The 13,760-nt window shown below is 35.8% G+C and overlaps 1 protein-coding gene across 4 annotated transcripts; it reads left to right on the top strand.

The window, feature by feature from the left end:
- Positions 1-5,063: 5,063 nt before the first annotated feature.
- Positions 5,064-11,390, top strand: LOC136235728 (DUF21 domain-containing protein At1g47330). Of its 4 annotated transcripts, none has more exons than XR_010691914.1 (13): positions 5,064-5,416; positions 6,177-6,253; positions 6,336-6,419; positions 6,532-6,645; positions 6,811-6,897; positions 7,076-7,215; positions 7,305-7,392; positions 7,907-7,980; positions 8,159-8,343; positions 8,799-9,046; positions 9,961-10,121; positions 10,479-10,525; positions 10,915-11,007. XR_010691914.1 is itself a non-coding variant. In XM_066025632.1 (13 exons), the coding sequence occupies exons 1-13, from the start codon at positions 5,246-5,248 to the stop codon at positions 11,120-11,122; spliced, it is 1,422 nt and encodes a 473-aa protein (XP_065881704.1). In that variant the 5' UTR covers positions 5,064-5,245; the 3' UTR covers positions 11,123-11,390. The 4 variants fall into 4 exon arrangements, 3 of the variants coding, with proteins under 3 accessions (XP_065881704.1, XP_065881703.1, XP_065881705.1); XM_066025632.1 differs by lacking the exon at positions 9,961-10,121 and having other exon boundaries at positions 5,064-5,255; positions 5,357-5,416; positions 10,915-11,390; XM_066025631.1 differs by lacking the exon at positions 9,961-10,121 and having other exon boundaries at positions 10,915-11,390.
- Positions 11,391-13,760: the final 2,370 nt, after the last annotated feature.

Below are 13,760 nucleotides of genomic sequence, written 5' to 3' on the forward strand. Positions count from 1 at the left end.
TTTAAAAGCAATTTCTCTAGCAAGAGGTGTTGAATTGGTGATGGGAACAGGTGGCACTGCCATGGAAAGAACAAATAGAGGTGGGTCAGTTGTGGGAGATAGAAGGCACGTGATAGGGCATGTGGGCAATAAACCTATCACTCAGACATTTCAAAATGAAAAGAAAACAGGCCAGGCCCAACACTACCGCCCCAATACAAATCAATTAGAAATTAAAAAGGTTGACAATGGAAAAAATATTGTAGACCGACCAAGAGGAACTCGATCCTTATCTCGCAGCGAATGGGAGGAACGACAGAGAAAGGGATTATGTTATCAGTGTGGACAGAAATATGGGCCCCAACATAAGTGTCCTGAGGGTAAGCTCCATGTTCTTCTCTTAGCAGATGATGAGGAATCGCAATTTGAAGAAGGGGAAATTGCTCTCTTAGATGGAGAAGAGCGGCAAGAGGCAGATGTGGAGGGGGAGTGCAAGGTCTTAGAGTTTAATGGGTTGATAGACTCTGAAGGCCATGGTCTACAAATGTTAAAATTAAATGGGGAACTTTTGGGTATTCCAATTGTGGTTCTAGTTGATAGTGGAGCTACCCACAGTTTTCTCTCTCGGAAGTTGGTAACAGTTCTAGGATTACAAATTCGAACATTTGACGGTCTCAACATCAAATTAGGCGATGGTCATCAGGTGTTAGTCCATGAGCGCTGTATAGGGTTGGAGGTAAAGTTTGGCACATTCAACTGCAAGATTGATGCCTTGGAGTTTGATATGGGAAATCTAGATATGGTATTGGGCATTGCCTGGTTACAGACTCTTGGAGATATCACCTTTAATTGGGTGGATCAATATATGAAATTCACTACAGGGGAAGAGTCCGTTGAATTGAAGGGCATTTCAACTTTAACAACAAACCCAACTTCTCTACAAGCTTGTTTATTTGGTGATCAGGGGCAATTAGGCCTAACCGCAGGAGGTTTGGACTTTAAGCTTGAAGCAGAATCTGATGAAGTAAATTTAACCAATGCCCAACAAAACCAATTAGAGGATGTGCTGAAGCAATTTCCTCAGGTCTTCAAGGATCCTACTGGCCTCCCACCTAAGAGACAGGTTGAACATGCCATCAATCTTCTTCCCAATCAGGGTCCGGTTTGTGTACGCCCATATCGGTATCCTTATTCCCACAAAGCAGAAATAGAGCGTCAGGTAAAAGAGCTTCTAACTCAGGGTGTTATTTGTCGAAGTACTAGTGCCTTTTCAAGTCCAGTCATCTTAGTTAAGAAGAAGGATGCCTCATGGCGAATGTGTATTGACTATAGGGAACTTAACAAGGTTACAGTTCCTGATAAATACCCGATTCCGATCGTTGACGAATTGTTAGATGAGTTGCACGGTGCTTGCTATTTCTCGAAGTTAGACCTGAAATCTGGGTTTTACCAAATACGAATGAAAGAAGGAGATGAAGTGAAGACTGTATTCAGGACTCACGATGGGCACTATGAGTTCAAGGTAATGCCATTTAGGCTTACAAATACCCCGGCTACTTTTCAGACAGCAATGAATGACATCTTTCGGCCGGGTTTGCGAAATTATGTGTTGGTATTTTTTGATGATATATTAGTATATAGCAAGGCCTGGTCTTCTCATCTTCAACACTTACAATCTGTCTTACAAATTCTTATCACAAATGGATTTTTTGTGAATCAGAAAAAATGTCAGTTTGGACAAACAACAGTGGCATATTTGGGACATCGAATCAGTAGCAAAGGGGTTTCTATGGAGGTGGAAAAGATTCAGGCAGTTCTTGATTGGCCGATTCCTAAAAATGTCAAGGGGGTGCGTGGTTTTCTAGGCCTAACATGATATTATAGAAAATTCATCAAAGGCTACGGTTCTATGGCGCGACCTTTGACTGATCTCACCAAGAAAGAAGGATTCAGATGGGGTTCTGAGGCTCAAACGGCATTCGAGCAACTGAAATCAGCAATGGTTGTTGCCCCAGTCTTGACTCTTCCTGATTTTTCAAAACCGTTTGAAGTGGAATGCGATGCTTCCGAAAAAGGACTCGGAGCAGTCCTCATGCAAGATAAACATCCAATTGCCTATTTCAGCAAGGCACTTTTAGATCGTAGTTTGGGGAAGTCCGCATATGAGCGAGAGACAATGGCTCTAGCCTTAGCTGTGCAACATTGGCGTCCTTATTTGTTGGGGCACTCTTTTAAAGTCTTCACTGACCACAAGAGTCTTAAGCATTTGCTCCAACAACGCATTACCACTCCAGATCAACAAAATTGGGTAGCGAAACTATTGGTCTATAACTTTGAATTTTTTTACAAACCTGGCAAAGAAAATAGAGCTGCGGATGCTCTCTCTCGTCGGGACGCGAATGTCGAATTTGGTTCTATGGTTTCTTTGCCAATTTGGTTAGAAGGGAGTAAATTGTTGACTGAAGTAGAGGCAGATCCTTACCTCCAAAAAATTCGAACCGCTGTGTTACAGGATGCAACTTCAAGGCCTGGCTTTTCAATTGATAAGGGAGTTCTTTACTATAAAGGTCGATTGGTAATTTCAACCAAATCTACCCTCATCCCTCAGCTCTTGACGGAGTTTCATAGCACAGGGACTGGAGGACATTCTGGCTATTACAGAACTTACAGACGGTTAGCTGCAAACTTGTATTGGGTGGGCATGAATGCACAAGTTCAACGGTTTGTTCGGGATTGTGATGTCTGCCAACATTGCAAGTCAAGTACTCTTGCCCCTGGTGGCCTGTTACAACCTTTGGACATTCCAGAGCTGATTTGGGACCAAATTTCTATGGATTTTGTCACCGGTCTACCGAAATCAAAAGGTTATGACGCTGTATTGGTTGTTGTTGATCGTCTCTTGAAATATAGTCATTTCCTCCTATTGAAACATCCTTATACAGCCAGGTCGATCGCTGAGCTTTTTGTCAAAGAAATTGTTCGTCTTCATGGTCTTCCCCAATCAATTTTGAGTGATCGTGACCCACTTTTCATGAGCAACTTCTGGCAAGAAATTTTCAGAATGCAAGGAACTAGTTTGAGCATGAGTTCATCCTATCACCCCGAGACTGATGGTCAAACCGAGGTGGTAAATCGGTGCCTCGAATCATATCTGCGTTGTTTCGCTGTTGAGCAACCCAAATCCTGGTCAATCTGGATTCCATGGGCTGAATTTTGCTATAATACTGCCTTCCATTCAACCACAGGTGTCTCCCCTTTTGAAATAGTATACGGGCGAAAGCCACCTTCTGTCATTCAATACATACCCGGAGAAATTCGAGTAGAGGCAGTGGCACGCGAATTACAGGATAGAGATGAGGCTTTGCGCCAACTTAAATACCATCTCAAATGTGCTCAAGATCAGATGAAACACAGGGCTGATGCACACCGTAGGGATATTTTGTTTGAAGTAGGAGATTGGGTGTATCTCAAACTTCGTCCTCATCGTCAAACTTCTGTTGCTCATCCATTAACGCTAAATTGGCTGCTCGATATTTAGCTTATAAACTAACACTTCCTTCGGGCTCTAAAATACACCCTGTTTTCCATGTTTCTGTACTAAAGAAAGCAGCTCCAAGTTCAGTCAATCCTTCCGCTTTACCTGATGGCCTAGCTATTGAAGCTGACAATGAACCTCTCCCTCTTCACATTTTGGCTTCTCGCTCTATTAATCGGCAGGGTGAAGAGGTCCCCCAGTGGATTATCCAATGGCAGGGGCAGACCATAGAAGAAGCTACCTGGGAAGATGTTTTTGCAATTCGAAGCCAGTATCCTTCTTGCAATCTTGAGGACAAGACTGGTTTTAAAGGAGAGGAAAATGATAAAGAGTGTGCCAATAGACAGAATAAGGGTCAGTTACTGGGCCAATTGTCTCATGGACCCAAAATATGGAAAGTATATTCTAGGAGGCAGAAGGGACACGTGTAATTGTGGTATAGAATGAGTTAGTTACGTATTGGGGAGTGCGAAGTTGTTATAAGGCGTGAGTAGCATCAGAGAACAGGGAATTTTATTATTGAGTGCAAAAGGTCTCTGAGCCTGTTCAGAGTGGGGAGTTTTTTCCTTGGCTATGCTTGCATAGATTTCTTTTCTTCTTTTCCATTTCCTTTTATATGTTGTTAACTATTTCTTCTATCAATCCAGATGAACATCAGTTCAATCTTTCTCTATTAATCTCTATTTTACGTAATTCGTTGTTTGAGAGTTTTCTAGTTCCTATCACATTCTCGTTGCGTTTGAAACGACTCACTGCTTAAAAAGGAGAACATAAAGAAGACTAAATACAGTTGTCCTTAAGATTGATATGTCCAAGGCATATGACCGTCTAGAATAGAGATTTATCACAGATATTCTTAGTAAGTTTGGATTTAGAAAACAATGTTGATTTTAATGATGAATTGCATTTCAATTGTCAGGTACCATATTATAGTTGAAAGTTTGGAGTTTGGACTGATTCATCTGTTTCGAGGAATCAGACAAAGCAACCATTTTTCTCCTTACCTTTTCATTATGTGCGTTGAAAAGCTCAATGCCTTGACCATAGCTAAAGATAGAATGTATATCGATAAAAGAACGTCTAAATGGAGGTGACAAGTAATGAATTCAAAATCTTAAAATCTTAATATTATAAAATATATTCTATTTTTATAATAAAACAACATTTACACGTGAGAATGCACTAGTTCTTTCTTTTTTTTCCTTAAATTTATGCTTAATTTCTGGGTAAAAAAAACATTTAGGAGTGTATTTTTTGGACAGTAGTAAAATTAAAGAAAAAAAATAAGAATTCATCAGTTACTTTCTTTTTTCGCATTTAACTGGAAAATGGAAAGAATATTCCACCATCATGTGATTAAATCAAAGATCCACCGATATTTAAAAAAAGAAAAAAGAAAAACACCGCTAACCAAGTGGAGATTCCGTATTGGCAATTTGGCATGGCATTACCAAAATATGAGAAAATAGGTGGACCCCACAAGTTCGGGGTGCGAATATTATACACCCGAGTGCATAATAATAATAATTTATTAATCCAAAAGATTGAAAGCCAGTTATGTAATGCATTTTCTCTTCCTTCCTACCTATCTCATTATATTGTTCTTCTTCCGTCTGTCTGACTCTGTTTTCAAATCGAGGAAGCTGAAGAGTTCAACACCAAAAAGCTGCAAACGCAGAGTTGCCAAAACTCCAAATTCGTTCTCCGAAGAGTGGTAGAGAGAAATGGCGGATGATGTTAGGTGCTGTGAGACTGAATTCTTCTTGTATGTTTTAGTAATAGTTGGATTAGTTACATTTGCTGGATTGATGGCTGGTTTAACTCTCGGACTCATGTCTTTAGCCCTAGTCGACCTTGAGGTTCTTAAAAAGGCTGGCCGTCCTCAGGATCGTATTTATGCCGGTATGATTTTGAATTTTCTGTTAGCGTAGATTAGCTTCATGGAGTCGATTAATATGATTTGCCTGTAATTAAGGCTAGATTATCAATTAGCATAAATATTGGATAATTACAATAATTACAATATATATCTAACATTTTCTTCTATCTTTGAGCTTTGCTTCAGCTTCTTTGATTTTCTTATTATTTCTATTTTGCATTTTTAGGAATTCGAGAATTGTTCCTTGTCTATTCTCACTTTGTCAGATTATCCTACTTTAGTTTTTCTTCTACTTTACTCCAGCTTCTTTGATTTTTCTGTTTTGCATTTTTAGGAATTCGAGAATTGTTCCTTGTCTATCCTCACTTTGTCAGATTATCCTACTTTAGCTTTTCTTCTACCTCTCAGCTTTGCTTCAGCTTCTTTGATTTTGTTACTATTATTTTTGTTTTGCATTTTTAGAAATTCGAGAATTGTTCTTTGTCTGTTCTTTGTGAGAATATAATGTCTACTTTTTTTTTAATGAATTTTTTGAGACACATTGAACTCACTGAATCCGAGCTGGTGCTGCTAAACTGCTTGTGCTAGGTTCTTAATTTATGATATTATACTGTTTTCTAGTATTCCATCAGCCTAGTGGACGGGTTTAGGGGTGAGTTGGCTCGCGAGCGTTACAATTTGAGTTTAACGAATGGATGTTTATGCAGAAGAATCTCAATTTTAATTGGTTTGTCGATATTGAACGGATTAATTAATACCGCGAAGCCTCATGTTTTCTGACAGGTAAGATATTGCCAGTTGTGAAGAATCAACATCTTCTGCTATGTACTCTTTTGATGGGCAACTCTTTGGCTATGGAGGTAATTGGAATGGATTTTGATTGCGTAAACAGTAGTTAATAATTGATTCACTTATTCTTCTCTTTCACTCTCTTGCCTTTAGGCTCTTCCCATATTCTTGGACAAGATTGCGCCTCCTTGGGCGGCAATTCTGATATCAGTGACTCTAATACTAATGTTTGGAGAGGTAGATATATAATTGCTAAACTACATTAGACTTTCTTCAGATTTTTATAAGCTGTCTATTTTACAATACTGGATCTAATATTGCATTCATTTGTATATTCGTGAAACTATAGATACTGCCACAAGCATTATGTACTCGTTATGGATTGAAGGTTGGAGCCACGATGGCACCCTTTGTCCGTCTTCTTGTTTTTCTGTTCTTCCCAATATCTTATCCAATTAGTAAGGTATGGTCCCTTTTTCAGCCCATTTATGGAGTTACTAGTTGCAAGCTACATTACTGGGTGGTAGATTTAGCTAGTTGACATAATTGCGTTGGTTGTTCCTTTTGGTCTTCCTACATTTGAGTTTTCTGGATTATTTCTCTCTCACAATCTAATGTGTCTTATCAGGTTTTGGATTGGATGTTGGGCAAGGGACATGCTGTACTTTTGCGGAGAGCAGAGCTCAAAACTTTTGTTAATTTCCATGGCAATGAGGTATTGAATTTAATTTGAGCTTTTTCCAAATTGTCTAGCTTGAAATATGTAGTGAGTGATGTAAGGGGGATATCCACTTCAGGGCATATTTTCCATGCTCTAAGAAGCCCTCCCAAACTCCAGCCCAGCCCCTTCTGGGTTTCCGCTGAAACAGTGCATATATTTTTCCATTATATAGGCAGGGAAAGGCGGGGATTTGACACATGATGAGACTACTATAATCGCTGGGGCACTTGAATTGACTGAAAAGACAGCAAAAGATGCCATGAGTCCCATTTCGAAGGCATTTTCCCTTGATCTGGATGCAAATCTTAATTTGTGGGTTTGTTTGTTTTTGTTGATTCTCGTTGTCATGTTTCTCTTATTCATTTATCTAACCTAATTTTTTTTCTCTATCTGTGCTGTAGGGACACACTGAACGCTATAATGACAAAGGGGCATAGTAGAGTTCCAGTTTATGCAGGAAATCCGAAAAATATAATTGGACTTGTCCTGGTAATCTCATTTCCTTTTAATGGACTCGTGCTGAACTGCGCTTCTTGTTTTTTTTTAATACCTGAGATTTGGTTTGATTCTGCTGCCTTTTGACTGAGATATGAAATCAGAAAATTTTGTTTTCTTCATAGCTTTTTTTTTTCCATTCTTGTTAATGTTCTAATCTCTCGAGCTATTGCGTTAGATCCCTAAACCACTGGGGATTTACGGTTATAATTGATGAGTAATACATAAGCATTACGGTTCTACCATGTTTATTTTGCACATCATATATCCCTGTTTCAAATTTGTAGTTGAGTTAGGAACCAATTAGGATTGTGCTCAGACAACCAAAGTCAAGGGTTCCTTCACTAGTGACTAAGACACCTTACCTGCCCCTCCTATTTGTATTTGTATTCAATATTATTATATACAATTATGTGTTTTCTTTTTTTCGTGGTAAACACATGCCTAATAAATTTGTTTCTGTTTCATTTTTTACATATCAATTTTCATTTATGCTTCACTTTTGCAGGCTAAAAATCTATTGGGAGTTGATCCAGAGGATGCTGTTCCTCTACGAAAAATGATAATAAGGAAAATACCTCGGTAAGTCTCTTACATTTTCTTTATACTTGTTCTTTCTACTGTCAAAGTCTTGTGCAACTCAACTGGGATTTGGGACATAAATATGGTTGTACCTAGCCCAATTGTTTGCATGAGGGTTCTTGTACTTTTTCCCCCCTTGTAAGGACCTCACTGATGTTTGTCTTGCTGTCGCATGCAGAGTTTCTGAAGATATGCCCCTGTATGACATTCTGAATGAATTTCAGAAGGGTCACAGCCACCTTGCTGTTGTATATAGACATTTGAATGCAAAAACAGAAATGCCCAAGAAAAGTAAAGATAGTCAGCAGTTCGAATTTAAGGACAGTTGTAGGAAGCAGGGCATGTATACAGCATTTATGAAAGGTGAGGATGAAACACTTGGAAGCTGTTCATGTTTTGTAAATAACAGCTGATTTATTATTTAGCTTGGAATTCTAGCCTTCTAGGCATGAAGGCTTTTTATGCTTAACTTCATGGTTTGCATATTGCCAATGTGATTCCCATATTTAAGAATTTTTTGATGAGGTCAGTAATGTCAGAAAGTTTTTTCATTGTCTTCACCTAATAAATTTTCTGATTCCTGAATCATCCAAATTCCGTTAATAGTCAAACTGTCTTCTCATTCTTTTGATGCAATTAGATAGCAGAAAATTTATCAATTTTCTCACTAATATCCAATTAGTGTCTGCTTATTATGAACCTATTATAATCAAAACTATAAGATGAATCTAGCATCTCTCTCTCCCTCTTTCTCTCTTTTCTGTGTAGGATATATGAATTAATTCTGTTGAAATAATCTTTTTAACTGGAATTATCAGATGATAATGCTACCCAGAATATGAAGGCTGGTGAAAAGTTGCATGAATCTCAAACTGCTAGTGGGAATAATGATGAAGGTCAGAGGAGAAAGAATAGTCCATCGCCAACTCCTCCCTTCAAGAAGCGGCATAGAGGTTGTGCATATTGTATTATGGACATCGAGAATTCCCCCATTCCACAGTTCCCAGCCTATGAAGAGGTTGTTGGTGTGATTACCATGGAGGATGTGATTGAAGAACTTCTTCAGGTACATAAATTTACATAAATTCTTTATCTTATACTCCCTCCGGTTTCAAATAAGTGTCGTTTTAGAGTTTTTCACACAAATTAAGAAACACAATTAATATGCACTTAAATTAATAAATTTACATGGATTAACTAAATAAAAATTCTCTCTCCTATAATGGTTGGAGAAAAAACTTTGAAAGCTTAAAAAACACATAAATCAAGACAAAAGTTAAATGCTTAGACCAAAAAACTATACTAAATTTTATTGAAAAACGAAAACGACACTTAAAAAAGAACAAAAACAATTATCTAAAACGACACTTATTTGAAACCGGAGGGAGTAACATATAATGTGCTAACATATAGAGAGAGCAAATAGCTAGGATTTTGACCTACCACTGTTGCTATGCATATTTGTTCTTCTAGGAGACCGTAGTTTTGATAAACTTATAATGATGATACGATGGTGACTTATTGATGACACAATTTCTCCTTAGAGCAACTCTAATGGTTGGAGGGTTGCACACCCTCCAACCATTCCACATCACCAATTTCTAACAACTCTCCCCACAAAACAACTCTCTAAAAATCTTCTCTAGTGGTTAGTCATAATCAAACTATTCAATGGGTCTCACACGTCATATAATATTTAATTCTATTTACTTTTAATCAATTAATCTATTTTATAATAATATAATTAATAATGAATGGATGTTAATTAAATAAAAAATATCAATTAGTATTTATTATTATGAATTGAATAAATATTTATAATTTGATTAACATATTTAAAAAAATAATTTTAAACATTTGTTTTCTGTGCAAAAAATATAAAAAATTTGATTATAATTTTGAACAAAAACAATTTTAAGACAATTTTATACAATTTTTTGCTGTGTAAAATAAACAAATTTGCGTTGGTTTTTATTACAGTGGAGGATCCTCTTTTTAAACCATAAAGTTGAAGAAAGTCAAATTTCAGTGGTGGCGCCCACAATTCTTCTCAAACATTAGAGAAATTTCGGATTATTTTGGAATTATATAGCATCTTCATCCCACGGAGCTTTTCTATTCGTCTTTCTCCTTGCGTGTTGGTGAGACTGCTTTGGAGCGCGTTGATGTTGTTTCTTGGATTAAAATCCCATCGACTCTCCCAATCGAGCGACTCGCTTGGTTTGGGTGACTTCTAGTTTTTATACTCTAGTGGTTAGCGACTCTTAGCAAACTACAGATTGGTCCTTTTATAAGACCATTAGAGTTGCTCTTATATGTTAATGTTAGGCATCTACTACATCCTTTTATTTTGCTAGAAAGGCCGTATTAGCCATGTTTTATTGATAGGTGTAATCCTATAGTTGCATGCTTTACCTGATACTTTCTTATAGTATTTTACACTCTTCAAATATTATTTCCTCCCACTGATTGCATTCTGCAAATTTCTGTCATGCCAGGAGGAAATATTGGATGAAACTGATGAGTATGTCAATATCCATAACAGGCAAGTAATTATACATAAAAACGTGCAATAAATTTGGATTACTCTCTGTCACGAAAATTTCTGCTACAGTTCTGGACCACACTGGTCCGGGACTGCTATGATGCTAGCATGTCAGCACCTGAGCTGATGTGTAAGCGTCATAGGCTGTAGAAACACTCGTTTGTCAAGAGCTCTCAAGCACCTATTAGCATCATTACTTAATTCTAATCTTTCATCAAAATCAAAGGGTAATTTTCCTTAATCTTTCTGCTACGAGACAGGGCAAATATTTACTAAAATGCCCCTGACAGGAAATTTGATCAGGGAGCCCTTCTGCTCTAAGTTCCTTGATGCTGGGCTTTCATTATGTTAACATATTGCACAGGGAACTGAAATAAATGGTAATGCAGGATAAGGATCAACATGCATGCTTCTCAAGAAAAGGCTTCTAATTCGATTCCAGAGCCCTTAGCCAATGGCAACTCCGCTGCAGGCACTGCAACACCAGCATCCATGCTATCCACTGGTTCGGCATCAACCCTTTCGGTCTCGAGTAGACCTTTATTGGCCGGCTCACCAACAAATCGAAATTCCAAAGAAGTGTTGAAGGATCAATAACACTTGTCTTTGTTCATTAACTTAGATCAGGTTACAAGGATACACGTAGGAATTGATCACTCGGCATGCTCAGCAACCTTGTTTACAGTAACGGCATATGGTTGTTATTTGGTTAATATGCTGTCTTATAATATAAGGATTAATATGGGCAAAATTGTATAATTATATGAGGCATATCGTATCTGCAGTAGAATAATTACAGTTGCAATTATCATATTCGTTGTATAACAGCTATCATATTTTATCAATATGCTGTCTTGTAAGAATATTCATCCACACGTGATGTTCTCTTTTTTTCTATCATTATTAAATCTTTTCAGAAATTATGGTAAAAGATATGTCAGCAATATTCTCGAGTCGCTTTACACATCATTCTCGTTTTCTTATGAAACTATTAAGCAGTATTATTCCTTTTTATACAAGCTTATTGAGACTAGTCATTTTCTTGCTAAATACAAACTACAACAGGGGCAACCCGAAGCAAATTCAACTTGTCAATAACAGCGTGCATCTAATTGTTGGATAAAGGATTGGTTAGAAAAACTCTTGAGTAGACACATAAAAGAGTCGAAAAAAAACATGTCTGATAGATTTTCACTCATTACATGATAATCGATATTCAAGTGTTTTGTTCTTTCATGAAACACATATTTCGTTGCTATATATATATATATATATAACTTGATTACACAATTTAAAGGATAGTTAACCTTGAGTTAATTTTGAAATTAAGTATATAAGACAACCATTTGAGCTTACAACTAGTAGTTGACATAGTTTCGATAGCTTGCATTTTAAACTTTTATGAGATTACATTGTCTCCTAATATCTTTCAAAAAACCGTCTCCTAGCAAAATACAATGTCCTTGTTTGTTTGTGAGAGTTTTGGTGTAAAATTAGAGGTTTGTTCCACTTTACAGGTTTGACTAGTCAAAACTTCTAGCAATAGTGTTTGGTGAAAAACGGTATGGAAAATAGATTGGACTCAAATCGCTAATTTGGAAAATGTTAGTTTTAAGAGCTTTTTCAAATAGATGATTGAAACATTTATATTAAAATACTTTTTTTATCCCTACTTACCTTTGATGTACCACTTGAACTATTCTAATTTAAGTTAATTATTACTATTATAATTTATGTCCAAATGGTTCTATCATTTATAATTTATGTTAATTATTTGTATTTTATAAACATAAAAATAATTTTCACATTTCAAATCAAAACAGCTTAATTAATAGAGTTATTTAGAAAATTTTGAATACAGTATATACAGTATATACGATATTTATTAAATTTCTATTTTTTAAAATAAATTAAAATTTTTTGTAAATTTGATTCTCATCATGTATTTAATTAAATCTACAATTAATATATATATACATATATATAATTTTTTTTATCTTTTATCAATTCATTAATTTCTTTTCAAGATATTATCAAAAACCCAATTGTTTGTATTGTTTTTTTTTTCAAATTTAACAGTTAAAGTTATATTTTACTAATAGAATTTTATTTTGCAAAATTTGTTTGTAATCCTGTTGATACACACCTCTACACAAAGTTATATTTATCAATTAGCAATTCAATAATTAAATATGAATTAATAAAGAAGAAAATAATGGTTATAAAAAACAATGTCTTTATTTATTTTTTTACACATTCAATTAGTTATTATGTATTAGCAACCAATTAAATTTTATCAAACAAATTTCTCAAGAAGCTAGTCAAATATGCCAAGTGCTAAAATAATTTGCTAACCGTTAAATTTTAAACTTTATTTGTCAAATATGTCCAATATCTTATGACTAACATCTATTATATATATAAAGTGTGGAACAAAAGTAACACGTGTCATAATATTAAGTTTTGGAGATTGACGTGTCAATTTAATAGAATTTCTAATTTTCTCAAATTATATAATAGTTGTGCGAGTTTTACTGCGTGGGTCAGTTTGCTTGTGTGTTTTTGAATCACTTCTCCATTGTTTATCTTTATTCTATCCTATCTTATTTGTGTTTTAGAATAAAGAGTTCTTTTACGTTCAGGGCTCCTTCTCTCTATAGAATCCTCACCTGCAATGATCTCTTGAATTAAGAAGAAATCAAATTATAAAAGCAAAGAGAAAAAAAAAAGAGAGAAACTAGGGAAAACGAGACCAGCAGGTTCCAATAAAATTCAATTACAAATCATCCGATGCAAATCGACTTCCACGATGGGACGATGACATTTTCTGGTCTCCCTAGCCAAGTCCGGAAAATTGAGAAATGCAAGTTCCCTGATTTTTAACTTCTAGACTAACTTCCTGGTTTTCTTTTTTTAAATTTAATCAACATTCAAAATCCATTGTTGATTGTTTGGCAAGGTTGGTTGGCAAAATTAGTTTTGGATTTAGAGGACCAAAACTCTGATCTTTTAGAGATGCTTTCTCATTATAACGAAATGTTGATTATACTGATAAAGTTGTGCTTCTTTTTGGCCATGAGAAGCTTATGTGTCTAATATGAGATGTTCATAAGATTTTGTGCTTCTTTTCTTCTTTGAGTACCACTGCTTGATGTAAGATATTTATTTTTTCTTTAAAATATTTGTGTACTTTTCAAAATAATAGCTTTCTAATTTTCATATTTTTCTTCCCAAT

The sequence above is a fragment of the Euphorbia lathyris genome, chromosome 7 (genome assembly GCF_963576675.1).
Source record: "Euphorbia lathyris chromosome 7, ddEupLath1.1, whole genome shotgun sequence".
Lineage (NCBI taxonomy): Eukaryota > Viridiplantae > Streptophyta > Magnoliopsida > Malpighiales > Euphorbiaceae > Euphorbia > Euphorbia lathyris.

Bases quoted from the DNA above. Each gene is read 5' to 3' on its own strand.
- LOC136235728 (XM_066025631.1), top strand. From the start codon at position 5,239: ATGGCGGATGATGTTAGGTGCTGTGAGACTGAATTCTTCTTGTATGTT. The intron at 6,254-6,335 runs GTAATTGGAATG...TCTTGCCTTTAG, and splicing joins GCAACTCTTTGGCTATGGAG to GCTCTTCCCATATTCTTGGA. The intron at 7,981-8,158 runs GTAAGTCTCTTA...TGTCGCATGCAG, and splicing joins ATAATAAGGAAAATACCTCG to AGTTTCTGAAGATATGCCCC.